The sequence below is a fragment of the Calypte anna genome, chromosome 2, assembly GCF_003957555.1.
Source record: "Calypte anna isolate BGI_N300 chromosome 2, bCalAnn1_v1.p, whole genome shotgun sequence".
Classification (NCBI taxonomy): Eukaryota; Metazoa; Chordata; class Aves; order Apodiformes; family Trochilidae; genus Calypte; species Calypte anna.
The window spans coordinates 4825078-4846415 of record NC_044245.1 but is presented as its reverse complement, the minus strand read 5'-3'; the positions used below and the strand labels follow the sequence as shown (position 1 = coordinate 4846415).

The following is a 21338-nucleotide window of genomic DNA, read 5'->3' as shown; positions in this document are numbered from 1 at the left end:
CTTGGACACCTGGGCACACTGCTGGCTCATGTTCAGCTTCCTGTCAATCCAGACTCCCAGGTCCCTTTCTGCCACTCTGTCCCCAGCCTGGAGCTCCCCATGGGGTTGTTGTGGCCAAAGTGCAGGACCCGGCACTTGGCCGTGTTAAACTTCATCCCGTTGGAATCAGCCCAACTATCCGGTCTGTCCAGGTCTTGTTGCCAGGAAGATCAATGGAATCCTGGGTTGCATAAATAAGAGGTGCCCAGTAATTCGAGGAAGGTCATTTTCCACCTCTACACTGCCCTGGTGAGGCCACAGCTGGAATTCTGCATCCAGTCCTGGGCTCCTGGCTCAAGAGAGCTGGGGAGCTGCTGGAGCGAGCCCAGCACAGGGCAACAAAAATGACTGGAGGATTGGAGCATCTCAGGAAAGGCTGAGAGAGCTGGGAATCTTTAGCCTGGAGAAGGCTGAGGGAAGAACTTATTAATGTCTACAACTACCTAAAGGGTGGGTGCAAGGAAGATGGAGCCAGGATCTTCTGAGTAGTTCCCAGTGACAGTATGAGGGGGAAAAGGCACAAGCTGGAACATAGGAAGTTCCATTTAAATATAAGAAAAATATAAATATAAATAAATTTAAACATAATTATCATAAATATAAATATAGATATAAATATAGATATAAATATAAATATGAGAAAAACCTATGAAGGTGACAAGGCACAGGGTGCCTAGGGAGGCTTTGGAGTCCCCTTCTCTGGAGATACTCAAACCCCACCTGGGTGCAGTGCCGTGTGATGTGCTCCGGGTGCTCCTGCTTTACTGGGATCTAGAGATCCCTTCCAACTCTGCTAATTCTGTTCCTGGGATTCTGCAATTTGTTCAGCTTGTTGGCTGCCCAGACCCTGCTGACAATTTATCACACACAGGCCCTGCTCACAGAGCTGCAATTGCATCCATGAGGCTGATATCAAACAGGGAGCAAACCTCCTGGGAATCAATGCACTGTTCTTTTGGTTTTAGCATGAAAAGGCAACACAGAGCCTGCCAAAAGGCTGTTTTTTTCTAAAATAGTCTTTCTCACATCATCTCCTGAGAGTCTGAATTCTTTTTCTTCCTTTGTGCTACAGCATTGGATGAGATATTTTGAAGTGTGTTTTCAGAAAACCAAAATTGAAAACCTAAACTCAGCTTATGGAAGAAAAAGAAAATCTCCACTGATAAAGCAGGAGAGTGCAATAATTTATCTTCCCTGGATCAATGAATGAGGCAAAATCCACTGGGTGGGCTATCTGACAACAGAATATGTATTATTATTATACTACCAAATGTGGCCTAGGAAACAACTCTGCATTGCAGAGGGGAGCACTGAATAGCTGAATATGTGAATTTGATAACTGAGCATTTCCTCTGGCACAGAAAAAAATTGCAGGTGTTACAGAGGACCAGAACTGCACCAACACAATAAAGCATGAAAATAAAGACATACTGAGAAAATAGCTGGTTAAACACATCAATGTATCAGTAACTGCAGCCATCACTTATGCAGAGTGGTCCAAGCTCACGGATTTTATTGCAGCTCTGAAGATGTTAATTACAACAACTTCAGTTTTCCCAGATCCTACAAGAGGATGCTTTCCATTGGGTACAGATTTTTGTGTTGAGAATAGAAGATTTTATTGCTCAAAGAGATAACAGTATTAACATACTGAAACTCGACTGCCTGCTTAGCAATCTGTATGCCTGAAAGTCTCTTTATGAAAATATTTAAGTGACTGCAAAACGCAGATTCTGTCCTCAAAGCTCTCCTGCTCAGCCTCAAATAAATTAATGACAGTGAGGAATGGAGGTGACACATTACCAGGGAGCTTTGTGCACACTGAACCAGAAAAGCAGGAGAGAACTTGGAAGGCTTCAGAGTTCCTGATTTATTGGTGTTACTTTACAAAGGGCAAAACCGAAGGATGGGAGACTGAAGGTCTTGCCTGAGGTCAGTTGTAGGGTATGAAATAGGTCTCCTTTGCTGTCTGTTCTGACAGCTACAAGCTGCATTCTGTGTGAAGCCACCCTAGTCCAGTCCCTTTCAAACTGGCACAGCCACAAACACTCTTGTGACAGCAGCAGGGGACCAGAAAATGCCACATGTCCCAGATGGATGAGTGCAAGCCATGGTCAGGCAAGACTTTGCATTCACATTGAAAGCTGCTCCTTCAAGACAGCACAGTCAAAACCATTTCCTTTTCTAACATGAAATCTTGGTTCTGTCACTCACCTGCCTAGCAGTTCAGGTGACAAGAAAGCCAGAGGAGAGACAACAAGAAAAGATCATGAAGGAAACCACTTTATGAACATCACTTCCCATAGGAGCATGCAAATAGAGAAAATACCTAGGCAAATACACTAAAAACCAAGCTGCACATCACTTTTTAATTTACAAGACAGATATGTTTGCTCTGATATTTTTTGTGAGGTTTTAATTTGCATGGAGACTCACATAGCACTGCTGTCTGCAAGTGCCTCTCTTATTCTCTGCTGCCTGCCTTGGATGCTGTACAGCTAATACCACACTTATTCTCCACACTTATCCTCTCTATCTGCTATTGAAGCAACAATTCCCTTCTCTCACCTGCTGCTCTTTGGGCTGGCAACTCCAATTTTTTGCTTGTTGTTTCACAGCTGGCAGCCACTTTGCATGGCACTCCAAGCTCTTCCCTACAGATTCTGTGTCTCCCAATGTTTGCCCATCCCTCTGTCAGGGTTCATGCACTGCACTCTCTGGCAGCACCAACACCTGAGCCATTCCTCTCCTGGGTCCTGTTCTGCCTTCTTTCCATCAACCTCACAACACTTTTGTCCTTAATAGTCTAGGAGCTGCTTGTTGCTTCTCACTGCCAACTCTTACTTGTGCAAAATGGCATTTCTACATTTTAAATCACTTTACCCATTCATCAAAGTCTTCTGCAGGAAGACTCCACTCTTACACATTCCCACAATTCATGTTCTATTGCAACACAAGATTTCTGCCTATCTGTTCACTTTCACCTCAACCAGTAACTTCCCTCTCCATTCCCAGTCTGCTTGGTTGATGTGAGCTCTTCTTCTATCCTCTTTTTCTTCATATTTCCACTCTTCTGGCAATCTTCTGCAATTTCTTCCCTTTTGCAGAAGAGAAAGAAATTAGCAGTAAAAGCCAGTCAATTCCAGGGAGATGAAAAACTCTTTAATTCTAGGATGAGATCTCCCTATTCCCCAGATGGCCTCAGAAAGTCTCATCTAACAGATGTGCTGGGCTCCTGCATCACTATTTAGCTCCCTTCTTGCATGCAAACTCCAGGCTTGTCATTGACATTTGAACCAAGTCACTGCTGCTCCCTTCTGAGAGCTGAACAGAAGGCTGATGCCTCTTTCCCTGAGGCAGAAGAGGATGTGGCTACCAAAGCCAGAGCTGCAGTTCCCAGCAAGCAGTATACAACACAGGCCCTGGATATTTTCAACTTCCAAGACATCCACTGCTTAACTTCATCTGAAGAAAGCTATTTTTACCTGGTCCTTGTTCCTTGAGCAGCTGCTTTTCTGAATGAGCCATCAGTGAGTCACCAGCATTTCAGGATTAAATCACAGCAATTAGCTCTGCCTTTTCCAGCTGATTTTCATTAAGGTAACACAGCAACTAGACAGAGGTCAGTGCCCTGTGAATCTCACTTGATTCCAGGCAAAGGATGAATTGATCAAGCATTGGAATGGGCTGCCCAGGGAAGTAGTGGATTCTCTGTGTCTGGAGATATTTCAAAAGAGACTGGATGTGGCACTCAGTGCCATGGGCTGGGAACTGCAGCGGGAGTGGATCAAGGGTTGGACTTGATGATCTCTGAGGTCCCTTCCAACCCAGCCAATTCTATGATTCTATGAAAATTGGGTAGAAGAAGTATACATCACACACCAATAAGTATATGGAACCCAAAGGCTGAGACTGTTGTCAACATTTAATAAAAATTCTTCATCCTCTGCTTGTTGCTCCACTGTCCTAAAAACCAAACCCCACACCCACCCCAAGAGCCATGTTAGAGGTGTCCATGAAGAGCAAAGATTGATGATAAAGACCACTGAAGGATCCATTGGAAATCTGTAGGGATATCATAAAACCATAGAAAGCTGGTTAGAAGGAGCAGCAGAGTTCATCTAACCCAACCTGTTGCATGTTGTGCTGCTACACCATGTTTATTTGCAGCAAGCAAAGCCAGGATTTCCTCAACTCAGCATTAAGATTCAGTAAGTTTTTGTTTCCAGAGTGCACCAGTAAAACCAGAGACAAGCTTTAAAGCTGCTCATGAACTTCAGGGCTTCTACACATAACTGACTGACCACAGAGAAATCAAGTTCTTTCCCTGAGATTTCAGAAGGTGGATTTTAGCCCAGGTTTAGCAGAAGCTGGGTGCACACACACAGATTTCCACCTGGTCCCAGAGCATCAGTGACTCCTTTGTGTGTTTGCCCTGTGCTCAGCCCTTTCTCTGCCTCCTCAGGTTACTGGGAGGGATGGGAAAATGGTACTGGGGTTTTGATAGAGAGCCTAGAAGTGGTAATGCATTGAAGGCAGACAAGAGGCATGCAGTTAGTTAACCAGCTGAATAAATGATGAAAAAATAACAACACAAATTCTCCTGAGGCCCTGGAATTGGAAGGAGTGTGGTTGGGTGTTCCACCTCTGCTTGACTGTGTTGAAATCACAGTAACCCAGTCGTGGATCTGCAGCTCAGATCTAACAGAAAATGAGTAAAATAAAGATCTCTAAGAAATACTTTACACCCATTCGATGAAAATTCCAACTCTTCTTTATCATATTTCTAGTTAAAGGAGAGCATTTTACAGACTCCAATGACACTGTAAAATGAAACGTGCCACTATGATCCCTTTCAACATTCACTGAAGGAATAAAACAAAGTGTTTGTGTGAGACTAAAATTACTGTAATTATTGCTGCCAGAATTTATGTTAGAGGACAGTCAGTGAATACAAAAGAGATGAAGGAATTAAGAACAGGTTAGGATGGAAAGGACAAGGCAAGGCTGAGAACGGGTTTGTAGGTGGATAGGGATGACTTAAATACAAGATAAAACTTTGCTGGTGATCCTTAACTCTCCCCCAGGAAAGAATAAAACCAGCAGCAACACTTAGCATTCATTCTGCTACAATCTTCCTCCCCTGAACTGGGCAAAGCAATGAATGTACCACCATCAATCCCTGTCCTTTTTGAGACTGCCTTTGAAAGAGAACTCAGATCCAAGGAGTAGTTTGTTCTGTCACTTCTTAAGCAAAACAAACCAAACCCCTTCTTATTTTAGTGCTGCAAAGAAGGCTTCCTTAGCTACAGGCAGCTTTGGAATAATGCTGTCAGATGACAGGAGGAGATGTTTATTTTTAGAGAGGCCAAGAGAAAGGGAGACATTTAGTAAATACTGGCTCAGAGGTGGGACAAGTGGTTGAGTTTACACATGAGGTTTATGTGAAGTGGGAAAATCAGATCAGATTCAATGACCAAAATGAACCAAACGTGGCCCTTTGGGAACCTGTTCTTTTTTCAGCATAAAGTGCTGACAAGGAAGAATGAACGGGAGTTCATTCTACAGAGGTCTTGTGATCTGGTGGCAGTGCTACCTGGCTCCATACACCCCATATCACTAAAGGACAGATGCTTGACTGTGCAAATCCTTGCAACTTCCCTCCTCCTGAGGCAAGGAGCCCTCAGAACAGCAAAATAAGCTCCTGAAGAAAAGAGCTTCCCAAGTTAGTGGTATTTCTCTCCTCTCTCTCCCTCTGGAGCTCAAGGATAAACTCCTATGAGAGAGGAACCTACAGAGAGCTTTGTGTATGGAAGCCTAACACTGGGATGTCACTCTGAAGAGCCCCTGCTTTCCATCATCCTCCCTGCCTTTTTTACTCTATTGTCTTAGAAAGGGAGAGGGTATTCCTGGCTTATGATCCCTAAAAATCCATTTCCAGCAACAAGCTGCCCCTCTGCCCAAGCACAGCTCAGAGCATGCAGATGGTCAAACATATTAAGATCAGCACACAAACCAGAAGCCTTGAGAACTCTGCTTCAGCTGCTGGAGTTTAAAGGAGTAATGACTTCTCATCATCTACTTTGAAATACACAAATGCTTCTGTTTCAGGTATTACTGGCATAATGCAGCCATAATTAGGTTAAATTAAAATTCTTAGCAGCAAGAAAAAAGAATCACCAGGGGTTTGCATCTAAGTTTAGTTAAAAAGGTGATGATGCACTAGCAAAGTAATTTCCTGGTTTTGTTGTTAGTCTCATTTCCATGACAAATTTTCTGTTTTCCAAATCTCTATTTTGCTCCTTGGCTGACTCAGGAGGATAAGGAACTGCATTAATCCTCATGTCACTGTATAGTGCTTTGCAACAGCCAGGGGTTTGGGAGAATGCAACCACTTTGGGAATGGCTCTTTATTCTCCTGTTTTCCCAGGGAAAACTCTTTCAGAGATCTGGGGAAGTTTTTTATGTGTTTTGTGTTTTTTTTTTAAACATGGAGTTTCTGTTCTTATAATTTCCTTCTGACTGCAATGGGTTCCTTCTCATATGGAGCAGCATTTGGCCCTCTGTTATTCCCAGCACTGCAGAGAAAGAAGCCAGCATAAAGCAATCTGAGTTTTATTGATTTTATAATTTGTCCCAAGGGCTACCAACTACAAACTTCAGGAATAACCTCTGAGAGGAACAAAACTGCATTGACAAAGGAAACATCTCCTAAAAATCCATTCTGCTCCAATTACTACGTTTCTCACCCCCTTTCTAAGCTACTGAGTGGTTACTCTGAGCTGGTTTTCAAGTCACAATGTTGGGGTCCAAAACTTAGTGAGAATTTCCCTTTCACAGGACAAGAGACCATAAGCAAAGCCTTGCATGACTTTCAGTGTCTGAGAACTTCACAAGGACCCAAACCCAGCCTGAAGTACCATTCTTCCAAGCCACAGAAATTGCAAAGATTCATCATTACATGCACAGCAAAGATATTTCCATGTCACTGAAGCACAGAGAGGAAAAAAAAGAACCTAAATCCAGCCAATGAACCTATTGATCTGCAGAACACCCTGCCCATGAGCAGCAGGAAAGTTCAGAAGCCACAGTTCAGGAATTTGTTGTCCAACACTGTCCAACTGTTAATTTATTTGTTCTTTTCATTAAGCTGGAGCACCCAGAGCATCTGTCAGGTACCTGAGATCCACAGGGAGGATCTAACACTCCCTGCCATGGGAAAGCCCTCATGCAGGAGAGATCAGGAAAATAGGAAGCAGGACGACAGTGTTTATAGCAGGGAGGAATCCCTGGATGGTCTAAATGCAAGCTCTTGTTGCTTCAGCTTCTTGGATGGAGATGCTGAATGGTTACATTGTGCTTTGCATTGCTCCACACCTTCTAACCTAACACACACCTTCTTGGGAATAAAGCTCAGCACTTCCCTTCCTTTAGCTTTTCAGAACAGGCCTGGTGAAATCCCCACCAACCACCAGCCAGGGAGCTGCTCTCAAGCAAGTGCTCCACAAAGACAGGGACGAGCAGAATTCCTTCCAGAACATCCTCCATCTCCTCTTCCATTCTCTTCTTGTCCCCAGGGCAAGGTCAGTGGATTGACATGCAAATTCGTGAACCTTGGAGTTTGGATTGACAGGAAGCTGAACATGAGCCAGCAGTGTGCACAGGTGGCCAAGAAGGCCAATGGCATCCTGGGCTGGATCAGGAACAGCATGGCCAGAAGGTCCAGGGAAGGGATTCTGCCCCTGTACTCAGCACTGGTGAGGCCATAGCTTGAGTCCTGTGTCTCTCAGTTCAGGAAGGAGATTGAGGTGCTGGAGCAGGTCCAGAGAAGAGCAAGGAGGCTGTGAAGGGATCCAGCACAAGTCCTGTGAGGAAGGGCTGAGGGAGCTGGGGGTGTTCAGGCTGGAGAAGAGGAGGCTCAGGGGAGACCTCATCACTGTCTACAACTCCCTGAAAGGAGGTTGGAGCCAGAGGGGTGTTGGGCTCTTTTCCCAGGCAACTCTCAGCAAGACAAGAGGGCAGGGTCTCAAGTTGTGCCAGGGGAGGTTTAGGTTGGAGATTAGAAAGAATTTCTTTCTGGAGAGGGTGATCAGCCATTGGAATGGGCTGCCCAGGGAAGTAGTGGATTCTCTGTGTCTGGAGATATTTCAAAAGAGCCTGGATGTGGCACTCAGTGCCATGGGCTGGGAACTGCAGCAGTAGTGGATCAAGGGTTGGACTCGATGATCTCTGAGGTCCCTTCCAACCCAGCCAATTCTATGATTCTATGATTCTATGATTTCTTTTCTCACCCAGCAGGATGGGGAAGCTTTCACCCCATCCATCATTTCCAGCCCTCAGTGCAGATGCCTGTGGACACTCGCTTTACCTGCACTTGAAGTGACACCCTGTGGCTGAGAGGAGGAATTACGAGTGACCATTCCTCCCGTGACACCTTCCCGAAGCTTTTGTGACAATAAAAACAGAGGCTGAAACCCAGTGAGTCACAGACAGGTTCTAGTGTCCATCGAGCTGGATTCCACCTTTTGCAGCAGGGTTCCAGACCTCATCCCTCCACAGCTTTTCTGGGCACCAGGCACAACAGAAAAAGAAATCCCACATCTACAAAAGTCACCACAGTTGATGTAGCTGGGTGAGATTTTTTCCCTCTCATTTTGACACTGCAAGATGAGGATTTCCTGCTCTGTCTTCCTTTGGAGCTCATTTGAGTCTTTCCCTTCCCCATGTGTTGCTGAGACCCTCCCTCTTCCACTCTTCCCCTGGCTCCAGATTTTGCAAGTTTAATCTAATTCCTAACTTGTGGGAAGAAACTGCACCTCAGTCCAGCTGTTTGCCAGCTGGCACTTGCTGTCACCTTAGGTAAAGGCACAGTGTCCCTCTGATGCAAGTGACAAAGAGGTGGATGGTGCAGTTCCTTAGGGAAGGAGTCACAGAAGCCTCCAAAAACAAAGGGGATGACCCTTTGCTTGCTGATCCTCTGAGAATCCCCATCAGAAACAAAAGGATCATAGGAAAGCCACCTCAGCTTAGTAGTGAAGAACACAAATACTAATCAGTGTTTAATCAGCTGGAGAGGAGGTCCCTGAACATGAATGAACTAACATTAACAATCTGCTTATTTAACTACATGCAATTAACTTCTATTCTGTGCAGAATGAAGAAATCACATTTCATGGGATAGCAGGAGGAGAAAGAAAAATGGGTTGTTTTTCATTTAAAATATTGTTTTCAACGCTCTTCTTCCAAAATGGGAGTGATCTCCTACTATAAATTATGCTTCAGAGTGGAAAGCCAAAAAAAAGAAACATTTGAGGGAAAAAAGTAAAGGCTCTCCCATGTGTGCATGGACTGAAATCGAGAGCCTCCTACTGCTGTGTTTCTGGAAGAATTCAACCTAAACTAGCAAGAGAAAACGCACAAAGATGGTTGAAATCTTAATCTGGATACAACACTCTTGCAGTCAAACTGCTTTAATCAACTGCAGATTTAGTCTCCTCAGAGAGAAGCTTTATGAGCTTAAAAATTACGTTTTAGTCCCTCCCCCAGAATTCTAATTCCAGCCTTCTTTTTCTTCTGTCATGTTTGTTTGGTTTTTCATTTGTCTCCTTCCTTTAGCTTTCATGTACTCCTGACTCCCTAGCTGACAAATACTCTGCTGGTCACCCCAGGGTGGCTAAAACTTGGCTTCTGCAAGACTGCAGACTGTTCTTTTTGTTTTACAGCCTTTTTTTAAAAGGGACCATAATAAAAATTGGCTACAAAACATCCCTTCTTATCCCAAGCCTCCTATAATTAAAGAGTTCAGTGAAATAAAAGCCTTCTGGATGTCTAACAAGGTTACAGAAGAGGGATGAAGTGGGAGTAGCTTTAGGGCTCTGTAGTACTTTCCTGAGACTGCAAACACACATGCATTGCCTAGGAAAAAGAGAAAGCTGTTTATTTGATCTTTGAAACTCTTCTTTTGGAAATGTGGTTTAAATATCTAAAGAGCCCTTCAGTCCCAATGGCAATGCACCAGAACTCCTTAGCATCTGCAGCTGGGATGCTTCCTCTCCCCTTCTCCTCTCCAGCCCACACCTCAGCTGCAGCTCCTGACTGCATCCAGCTGCACTTCCACTCATGCTTACAAGGCTGAGATGGTGAGCATTTTGTTTCTCTCTCTCCAATAAAGATGAAATGCCACCAGAGCATAAAAAGTCTTTTACAAAGGGACTTAGGTTCCAAAAATGCACCAATCCAATAACCTCTGAGGAAAAAGTCCTGTGAATGTGATCATCAAAAGTGCTCAATATGCACAAGATAAAACAACTGAAAATGTTAATTGAGCATCTTGGTTAGCACAGTGCACATTCCAGTAATCATCAGACAGGTTTTACCCAGATTGTAAGAACATGGCTCTGTGACCCAGGATTTGCAAGCAAGGGTCATGTTTTATATGGAAGCTGAATCCACCATTCCAGAAGAACTTTGAACAATAATTCATCAGAAAGAAAAGAATCAGAGGTTAGAACATGATAGAAGAATTGCTGCTTAGCTATGAAAATTAGCTCTTTTTCTCTCCTAAAAATTACATCAGTTCTTTAATCCCTTTCAAAAAAGAGGGGGATGCAAAACAGAAGAGCTATCAGTTCACTTCTTGACCCTTCCCTCAGTACACAAAAAGTTATTGTCTCTGTTCAAGATGAGACAATGGAGAACTGCAGGAATTTTTCTTTTATTGTGGAACAAACCATGTCAATAGGTACAACTGTGACACTTGTGCCAATGGCTCTTGCTCCCAAGTTCATCCATGTGAACAAAAACCCAGTTGCTAAGTCACCAAGCCCCTCCAAATCATTCTCAACAAGACAGCTGGTTACAAAGCCACCAACAAATGCTAGAAACATAGATTTACAGAATATCTCAAGTTGAAAGGGACCCATAAAGATCATCGAGTCCTTGCTTCCTGCAGGACTGCCTAGAAGTAAACCATATAACTAAGAGCATCATGGTTCTTGAACTCTGACAGGCTTCATGCCATGACCACTTCCTTGGGGAATGTGTTCCAGTCACCTTCACTCAGTGAAGAACCTTTTCCTAATGTCAAATCTGAGCTTCTCCATGTCCTACTCCTGGTCATCAGGGAGAGGACATCAGTACTGCCCACCCCACTGTTCCCCTTGAGGACATCAGATGCAAGGGACTGCAACCCCTCATCCTTCTCTTCTCCAACCTGGACAAACCAAATGACCTCAGCTGCACCCAAAAATGCTCATGGTTCTCCAGGTGGGGCCACCTCTCTTGACCAACCAGCTCTGCTGTTCTTGATGTGCCCCAGGTCATGGTGCAAACAACAGGGTGTACAGACCCTCAGAACAAGCAGTAAGCAAGGAGGGACCAAACCTCCATCAAAGCAAGGTTAGGAGTGCTGTGTGCCTGGTTTTGGCTGCAGAGTCCCTGGAGAAGATGAGGATGCTTTTTCCAATACCCAAAACACTCATCTGAAGTGGCTTTCTCAGTCAAAGAGCTTTCCTGTGCTGAGAGAGGGGAGGATTTGCAGACAGAGAATTAAAAGATGTAGAGACCTTTTGTTCCTATTGATCACAAAAGCAGTCTGACTTCCTAACATCAGTCTGCAGGTGTGGGTTCAGTTCAGCTCAAGAGACACCCAGGGATGAATTCAGCTGCTTAAACATCACATTATTTTTCTTAGAGTATCTGCAACACCTACATAGTCTGGAAGAGAAAACACAAACCTATACAAGGCCTGGGCAAAATGCCAGGCAGAAATATCCCTGGATATCTATCAAATGGCTCCAGGACTTCTGCATGGGCTCCCAAACTCAGGAGCTGAGGAAGCTCAAACTGAGGTTGAGCTGAGTAACTCTTCAGGCTTCATTCCCTGTATCAATCAGAGCTCCTCTAATCTGGATCACAGTTGAGATACTGAAATTGATACCTACTTGTAAATACCTGGGGCTCTCAACCTGCAAGCCAGAGGCTTTCCAATGCTTCCACTTCTGCCTCCAAGCAGCACAGACCCAGTTGCCCAGTCCCTGATGGGCAGATCCTGCTACAGAGCATCCCTCCACTGCACTGACTGGTGTAGAGAAGCTGAAAGCAGACAGGCAGCTAAGGCTGCAAGAGTTAACACTTCCTCTCCATCAGATGAACATCTAATCCTGGGTGTCCTCACTGCACAGGGCAATTTGGAGGGAAAGAGCTGAAGCAGACACACTTTAGCCTGTACCAGGCTGGAAGTACTTTCATGTATGATCACATCTTTGCAAGCAACAAAGGCAGCCTCATTACTGCCCATTTGCTGAATTAATCAAGCTTCAGGATATCCTAATAAATGAATGAATCTGTTTCCTAAAACAAGAATAAAAGCTTCACATTGTCAAAGCATAAATGCATCTAGAGGGCAGCAATGATATTGTCATCTCCAGCTAAATATAGATCCTGAGCAGAGGCAAGTGCAGCTACATACTGCACCAACACATATATTTTCCCCCTTTTAAATTTTTCCTTTAATAATAATGCACAAGCTTTGCTGCAATAGTGCAAAGTTGTAAGTGGAATGACATAATTTTCAGAGCCTTGGTCAAAGAACATTTTGACACAAATCATACTGCAGGGTAACCAGATTTTTATCTGGTCAGCACAACTTTATTTGCTAAATAAATAGGGAGAAGAAAAAATATCACCAAAATAACAAAGTGTCAGAGTTGAAAACTACTCAGAGACTGGCAGATTTTGTTTTATGAAGCCAGCTGAAACTTATCTGAGTCACTCAGCTGTTCCCAAGAGACACAGAAACACAGAGGCACAAAATCACCATGGGAATTTGTTTCAGTTGGAATGGAAATATTTTATGCAAACAGATTAATCTATAGTGGCAAACAAGAAGGGATTTTTTTATACACCAGTTCCTATCCTTAAGTTTTTTTGCCTAAAACACTCTTTCAGTAAATTTTGCTGGCACATTGCAGGGTTTGATAGCATTCCCCATTCAAGAATTTTGGGATTCTGAGTTAAACAGAGCAAACATCAGAGCTGACAACATCAGTACCAAGCCAGGGTAGGTCCATCCAAAGCCTTTGATGAGCTGAGTCATGCAGCAACCTACTTGTTGCATTTTGTCTTGTATTCCATGTCCTACATGCAGAAACAACAACAGCCCCATGAGTACCACTGGCTGGGCAGCCTGGTTTGCCATGGATCAGCATCTTGGGCTTGACTAAGTCTGGTTGAAAGTTTGTTTTTTTTGTTTTGTTTTGTTTTGTTTTTTAATACAGCTTGGCCACTTTTCAGGATGGATTTTTCTACTGTCTGTAACAGAAAAGCTTTTTTTAATAAGGACAGCTACTGGATTCATTCCCTTCAGCTGATGAGCTACTTCTATGAAACTGGTAGGAACTGAGACTCTTTGTGAGCTTCATTTCTAAAAACAACACCACCAAAAAATCACTGAAATTGATCCCAAATTTTATACAGCTAAGAATGTGAAGTATACTCACAGGGATATAAAAGCAAACTAAAGGTTTGCTATAATTCTTATAAAGTATCAGCTCACAAACACAGGATCCGTGACAATATAATGAATAGCTGAGTTACTACCTTGAACTACATAAAGCCCTAGTAGAAGAAAGGCATTGCACAGTGCTTTTTCTAAACTTGTCTGATTTAGCTCTCAAAACCAATTCCATACAATATTACACACCAACATTTCTCCCTTTGCCTCACCAGTATGAAAGACAAAACAGAGCAAAGCCACCCTACATGTCCTAAGCCAAAACCTTACGTTGATCCAAGCCATCTCCTGATCAGATTTTCACTTTGGATTATTCACCTCTGAAATTTGCAAGATCCATTTTCAATATTTATCATTGTCTGTGCTTGTTTTATCACCTGCACAAGGTGCACAACCTAACTTTTAAGCACATGGAGTCTCAAATGACCCTCTAGGCAGCCCACAAACTAACTTGCTGGAATCATGCAAACAAAAGCAGTCAGACCATATCAGTAATTTGCCTTCTGAACCTCTGGCCATGTTTTACATGTACTAATTGCCACCTCTTTCAAATCACAAAAAAGACTGGACTTCAGTACTCAACTCTCAACCTGCTGTCCTATTGATTTTCCAAGCCTTAATCAACATTGCCCATGAAGCTCCTGATTTTCCAAGTTGACTTAAATCCCAGTATAGTCCTTCCTTTTCTACACTACTACTTGGGAGGAACTACACAGATGGAAGAATACAAAATCAACTGAAAAATCACTCAGTGGGGCTTCAAGATATTTTATTTCTGTATTTCAAGCCACATACACTACCACACTTGGGCACCAGCATGTGCTGGCCTGAGGGCATACATTTGCTTACTGTGACTACTAACATTTTATGTTGAAAGGAGGAAAACACCCATTTCCCCAGACTTTGACAAAACCATGTTTCAGCATCTCAGTAACATGTTTTCATCAGTCCTTAATTGATATGCCTTTGTCTTAAGATTGATGAATTTAAGAGAGTTCAGTAGCACTGTGATACAAGCACATTAACCACCATTGAGAAGGAGAGAAGGGAAGAACTTTAAATCAGGTCATTGATGAAATACTCAAAGCATTAACAGAATTTATCAAAATAAAATCAGGCATTCAAGTGTTTCTTTTTCCTTTCTATGCACAGGAAAAGCATTTAAATTCTCTCCTCTCACTGTGTTTATAAGTAAGGAATCACCCACAAGGCCTTTTTTTTCTTTCTTTTTTTTTTCCCCCTCTTTTCTTTTGTAGAAGAAAAATAACACAGTGGAAATACTGACATCCTACACCAAACAAAAAGGAAATGGAAAAAAAAAAACCCTAAATAGAACTTATTTGAGGTCTCTTTTCTCCAGCTGTTCTTTTAGGGTCCATCCTGATACACTTTCTCCTGTCTGAGCTGCCTTAATGCTCAAAAATTTTCTTCTGATCTCAAATGAGACAGGTAATGGACTACCTGCTGCAATCAGACAGCAAAACCCAGCCCTTTGCATGTTCCCACCTCTTTTATTGCAAAGTAATAAAAAGTCACAGAATATGGGGCTTGAGGCACTGACCATGCAGAGCTCAGAGTCAGGGATGACAGAAAATGGTCCCTCAGATCAAAACTGGGAGAGGGCTTTGATTTGCAAGCAAATGTACAGAACTTTTGCCTAATTAATTGACCCTTAATACCTGCAGCTGGGGGAAGAATACATTTTCTTTTAGCAAGTTTGAAAAATAAGGTCAAAGACAGGGTCATTCTTTCATGGGACTTACTGAGAATTCTACCCCTAAAAAATTACTACTACCTGGAAATTAGGACTACTAAAACCTGAGTAACAGTTCAGAGTGAAACATGGAATGAAATCTCCCCAGAGTAGAAAGCACAGCAAGAAGTCTGGAAAAATGAGTGGCAAAGAGGTAGGTACACAGATTTGGAACTAATATGTTAAAATCTGTTAATGAAAGGTCCAAAAGGTATTAACAGATAAGGAAAAGGAAATGAATGCCTGGGTCCCACAGCCTGAATAATAAATTTTTAGTGAGTCATTGTGATTGTTTACCTCTAAAGCATCAGTTCCAAGAGATTTCTAAGGGGACCCCATACTCCCTTGTTTTGAATATTATTTGCTTCATAATATCCTCAAATGTTTCCCTTGCTGTAATGATGCTGCCACCCCAGCATGAGAAGACAATCACTGATGAAGTTACTGAACAGAATCCAAACCTCAGCCTTCTGCTTGTTACAGACAACTTCCAGCCCAGTTTTTCCCTCTTTTCAAATAGAGAGTCCTTCCAAAATACAGTTTTTAAGCACTGAGACTAAGTACAGCACAAGTCAAGGGATCTTTAGTTATTCAGATGCCTGAAGCACAGCTACGAGAATCCATTCAGCTATAGATATCTACATGTAAACACACACACGAAGCACAGTATATACTCCCTAGAGGGTATTTTTTGCCCAGATCTCCACATATATACTTAAATAAAGAGAAGTCAGCATCCAAACATCCATGCTTTTGAGAAATCTGCCTAAGTCCAGGCAGGAATTTTGAATATACAGGCTGGAATGTAGAGGAAATGTTGATTCCCAGGCAAATACTTTGTTTATTTATTTATTTTATTAACGGGAAAAAAAATATTTTGGGTCTCCCCAGGAGCCTTCTCAACACCAGATCTGGGGGAAAGGGAGAAGGAAAGGAGTTTGTACTTACTCGTGGTGTTGTATTTGATCCCATTGAAGAACTCCGGGCAGGGTCTCTCCACCAGTTCCCCAGCCGAGGTTCTGGGCCAGCAGGTTCCGATCTGATCAGTGGTGGCATTGCAGTACGGACCTTTGGCATTAAAAAAAAAAAAAAAAAAAAAAAAAGACAAAAAAGAGAGAAAAAGGGGAAAAGAAGCAGTTGAGAAAGCACAAAAGCGAAACACTTTGCATCACAAAGCAAACCGAATCTCAGCACTTAGGAAGCTCCCCAAGCCCTGCGCTTTGCGATCATCCCTACCATCAAAGCCCAGGAAAGGGACAGAGGAACTCTCTAAAAAAGTCTCTTGTAAGCGATCCAGGAGGCTGCAGTTGACATCAAATTCTTCTAAAATGAACTGAGGGATGGTCACATCCATAATTTCCCCCAGGACTGCTGGACCGGAGCAGGCTCCTTCCCCCACTTTCTGCGTTTTGTTTGTTTGGTTGGGGTTTGTTTTTTTTTTTTTTTTTGTTTGATTGGTTGGGGTTTTTTGTTATTGTTGCTGCTGTTGTTGTTCTCTCTCCTTTCTTCCTTTCTGGAGACAAATGAGCATCAAGCTGCGGACAGCCCGCGATGCCTCTGTGTGTGTGTTTGAGCCTCTCTTCCTCCCAGCGTGCTGACAACTTGGCTGAGAGTCTCCGTCTGGCTGTGCAGTTCAATCCTCCGAGCTCTTCTTTCCTTCGGAACAGCAGCTCAGGAGCCAATGGGATCACACTGAGCCCAGAGTAAGGGGCTTGGATCTCCCAGCCAGCATCCCTGGTCCAGCAGCTTTCCGATGACTCCCCGTGCTGCCAGGCTGCTGGGTTTCTCCCCCCTCCCTCTTCTGGTTCTCTCCCTTTCTTGCTCACACAGAGAAAGAGTTTTATTAGCTGCAGGGATGAGCATTTTTTGCAAAAATACTCGCTGCAGAGTAAAGCCAGGGAGGAAAAAAAGGAAAAGCCATTAAAAAAAAAAAAAATAAAAATAAATAAATAAATAAAAAAAAAAAAATAGAGCTCCTCTGGCTTTGTGGTTCCTGCCTTTACGGGGTGGATCTGGGGATGAGAGATGCTGGGACAGGGAGTGGGGAGAAGGGACACAGGATAAACCTTTGAGAAAGAAGAGAAATAGCAAAAGGTGAGATGAAGGAGATGGTGTGAGAGAGGTGAGGAACCAGAAGGAAGGAATCTGGTGTAAGGAGCCACAGGAGAGGCAGGGTGGGGATGGGGAGAGACAGACTGGGAAGCCAAGCTGGGTGAAGCAAGGAACAGAGTCAGGACCTCCTTCCAGGCACTGTGGGACCCAACAGCCTTTCTGGCTTTCTGCATTAGAAGACAAGGATATCTGTATGAAAAAGTGGCAAAAAACCCTTTTTGGATCATCTAAGATCCTGGATTCAGAAAGATCTCAGGAAGCAAATAGAAAACTGTCTTGTAAAGGAGAAAGCAAGGTAAATCTATATGCTAGAAACAGAGATGAATGCAGATAGGGAAGGCAGGGACAATGAAGAATTGGCAGGGGGAAAAAAAAAGACCTAGAAATGAACTCCTGTTTACAGTCTGTGCTACAGCTGTAGAGTGAATACAGAGCTTAAACTGAGCTCAAAACAGAGGTATAGGATTTTGATAACATCTCTCTACCACCCTGCAATTGTCTGGACTTTCCCTTTGCTCATATTTAAGATTGAAGGGTTTTGTTCTTTCTTCTTTACTCTTCAAGGGCCAAAAGAGTTGTGTTATCCAAAGAAAGGAAATATAAAAAAAATAATCACTGGGTTAAAAAAGGCAAATAAATTAACAACATGCGCTGAGGAGAGAACTGGCCAGAAATCTATTTTGCCATGTGGGAATCTAGAGATTTTTTTTTTCTAACATTTTTAGATTGCAATGTGGGGAGAGGCAAGGAGTGCCACTGTGGTTTTGGGATGAGTATTTTTGTTTTAAACATGTAAAACCCCACAAAAATAACAAGTGTCCTAACTGTCTAGGCAGCATGATATCCTGAGGCAAGTGAATGCAACTCTCTGTTTCTCTCTCTGGAGCCATCATCTCCTTCCCAAATCAATGTTCCCAGAATCTCAAACGTTCTTGAGAAATCTGCATTTCAACAAAATGACCCTTGTCAACACCATCAGATCTCTTTGTCCCATGTATTTCTAATCCTAAAAAGTCAGAGAGAAATTTTTTGTAGCATCATTCACACACCATGACTACCAACAACATACAGGTTGTCTTCACACAGGTCTCTGAGGACAAAACCCTATTTCTGGAGCTTTCAAGTAAGGGGGAAAAAGGATGCTGTAAAACTCTAAGCAATTCAAGTATCTATCCCTCACAGTACCTTTAGCTTTACACTTTAAGCTACTTTCCTGGTTCCTGGTAGTGGAGTTCAGAAAACTTAGTTTTGCTCCTCAAGCAGAGCATCTTACTGATGGTTGTGAGATCTTCTCAGAAGACAGGAATTCTAAGTGCCCAATGGCATCACGTGCAGATGACACTAAGCTGGGGGGGAGTGTGGATCAGCTGGAAGGCAGGAGGGCTCTACAGAGGGACCTGGACAGACTGGAGAGTTGGGCTGATTCCAACAGGATGAGGTTCCACACGGCCAAGTGCCGGGTCCTGCACTTTGGCCACAACAACCCCATGGGGAGCTCCAGGCTGAGCACAGAGTGGCTGGAGAGCAGCCAGGCAGAAAGGGACCTGGGAGTTTGGATTGACAGGAAGCTGAACATGAGCCAGCAGTGTGCCCAGGTGGCCAAGAAGGCCATTGGCATCCTGGCTGTTCCTGTATCCGGAACAGCGTGGCCAGCAGGTCCAAGGAAGTGATTCTGCCCCTGTGCTCAGCTCTGGGGAGGCCACAGCTCGAGTCCTGTGTCCAGTTCTGGGCCCCTCAGTTCAGGAAGGATATCGAGATACTGGAGCAGGTCCAAAGGAGGGCAACCAGGCTGGTGAAGGGTCTTGAGCACAGACCCTATGAGGAGAGGCTGAGGGAGCTGGGGGTGTTCAGCCTAAAGAAGAGGCGGCTCAGGGGAGACCTCATCACTCTCTACAACTCCCTGAAAGGAGGCAGGAGCCAGGGGGGGGCTGGGCTCTTTTGCCAAACGACTTTCAACAAGACAAGAGGGCAGGGTCTTAAGTTGTGCCAGGGGAGGTTTAGGTTGGATATTAGAAAGAATTTCTTTACGGAGAGAGTGATCAGGCATTGGAATGGGCTGCCCAGGGAAGTAGTGGATTCTCCGTGTCTGGAGATATTTCAAAAGAGACTGGATGTGGCACTCAGTGCCATGGTCTAGCAACCGCAACGGTGGTTCAAGGGTTGGACTCGATGATCTCTGAGGTCCCTTCCAACCCAGCCAGTTCTATGATTCTATGATTCTATGATCACTAAGCCCATAACCATTTCAACTGAAGGAGAACTGATCAGTGAATAAGGAGCATGTCCAGAATGCTGGTAAGTTATTTTTTTTCATGCTTCTGCTGCCTCTCTGCTGGGCAAAAATCACTTAGCCTGTGCAAAAGTGTTCATTTCACACCTCCTGTCTGCTTTGACTCTTTTCTCACATTCTTTGTCCAGCACCCACCACACTGGAATCAAAAACTTGGGAACTACAGTTTCCTAAATTTTTGGAGGAAAGGATCACTTAATAAATTACAAAAAGAAAGACAGTTTGAAGATGAACTGCTTTTGAATTTGCTACAAGTTTCATATTGCTAAACATTGCCCCACGTTTTCCAGCATAAAACTTGAAGATTTTTCAAATGGTTCAAATGTTGGAAAGTTGAACACTGAGGTGGATTTCATTTCAAAATCACTTTATAGTGGTTACCATTCAAAACAACAATTCTGAATGTAAATAAAGAATTTTTCAAGTTTAAAAGAATGTTTTCTTCACTTAAGTGAGAAGAGCTGGAAACATACACATCAGTCCTGTGAAATGTGCTTCAGGTGATTCCCCTTTTGTAGGAGAATTGGACTAAACAATCTCTAAAGGTCCCTTCCAACTCTGACAGTTCTGTGATCTTCAACCTAAACTGATTCTTCCCTCCATCTTTTCATTTCAGCTAACTTTAGAATGTCACACCCAGTACATATCTCACAGATAAAAAGTTCCATATATTTAACAATCAGACAAAGATTCCACCCCCCACATAAGTATAGAGGAGGTGAACAAATTGTTTAGGAGTAAGTCTGGGGGAAGAAAATAATTTGTTGAGTCTCAATCCACAAATTAGCACAATTGTTCAGGAAAATCCTCCTGCTCCAAGTGTAGCCTCTCAATTAAAATCTAGTTCTGCAAATTTCCCTGGGTACAATTAACAGCTCAGTGAAAGTTTCCCTTTGGCTGCATCCAGTCAAATCCTGACCACATCAATATGACCCATTTGATGTGAAAATATTTCTCTTTATAAAAGAAGCAAACCCAATCAGAGAGCAGTGTGACAGAAATTCTGTAGCTGTGGACACTCCTGAGCCTCTGCTGGAGAAGTTCCCTCTGGGAGACATTTCATACAAAAACCTACCAGATTTTGCCAGGCACAGGTAGCAGAGATCTGCCTGAGGAATTACTAAGCAAACACAGAAATTCAGAAATTACACTTGATATAAAGAAAAACTTCTCCAACATGCACATAGCAGGACCTCCAGAACCATCTGAGTGCTCTGTGGTTGTGTCTGCCAGGGGGACCTCTTCTCCCCAAGACATTCAACCTCCACAAAACCAAGAGGGTGCTGTATGTATTTCACTACTCAAGATGGGTATTGAGCTAAAAAGAAGAAAAAAGGAAAAAAAAAAAGCAAAAAAGCTACTATATATATTTCACTACTCAGGATGGGTATTGAGCTAAAAAGAAGAAAAAAAAAAGCAAAAAAGGGAAAAGGAAAAAAGCACCAGGACTCTCTTCATTTTCCTTTCTCAAAAAAGGAAAAGCCCACTATTCCTCATCCAGCCTTCTCTTCCCAGGACAGTGACTGTTTCATCACTTGGTTTCCTACCCACTGATGTGAAGAGCTTTCCAGGCACAGTAGTCACCCATCTCTTCTGGAATTCACCACAAAGCTTAGGGAAAAAATGCACCT

The 21338-nt window shown here is 43.2% G+C and overlaps 1 protein-coding gene across 1 annotated transcript in view; it reads right to left on the bottom strand.

Moving 5' to 3' along the window:
• Positions 1-21338, bottom strand: part of CRHR2 (corticotropin releasing hormone receptor 2) — a 149877-nt gene that overhangs the window by 86519 nt on the left and 42020 nt on the right. The window contains exon 3 of the mRNA XM_030444862.1: positions 16254-16373. Within this exon, the coding sequence (XP_030300722.1) occupies positions 16254-16373 (120 nt within the window). The remainder of the gene's footprint in view (positions 1-16253; positions 16374-21338) is intronic.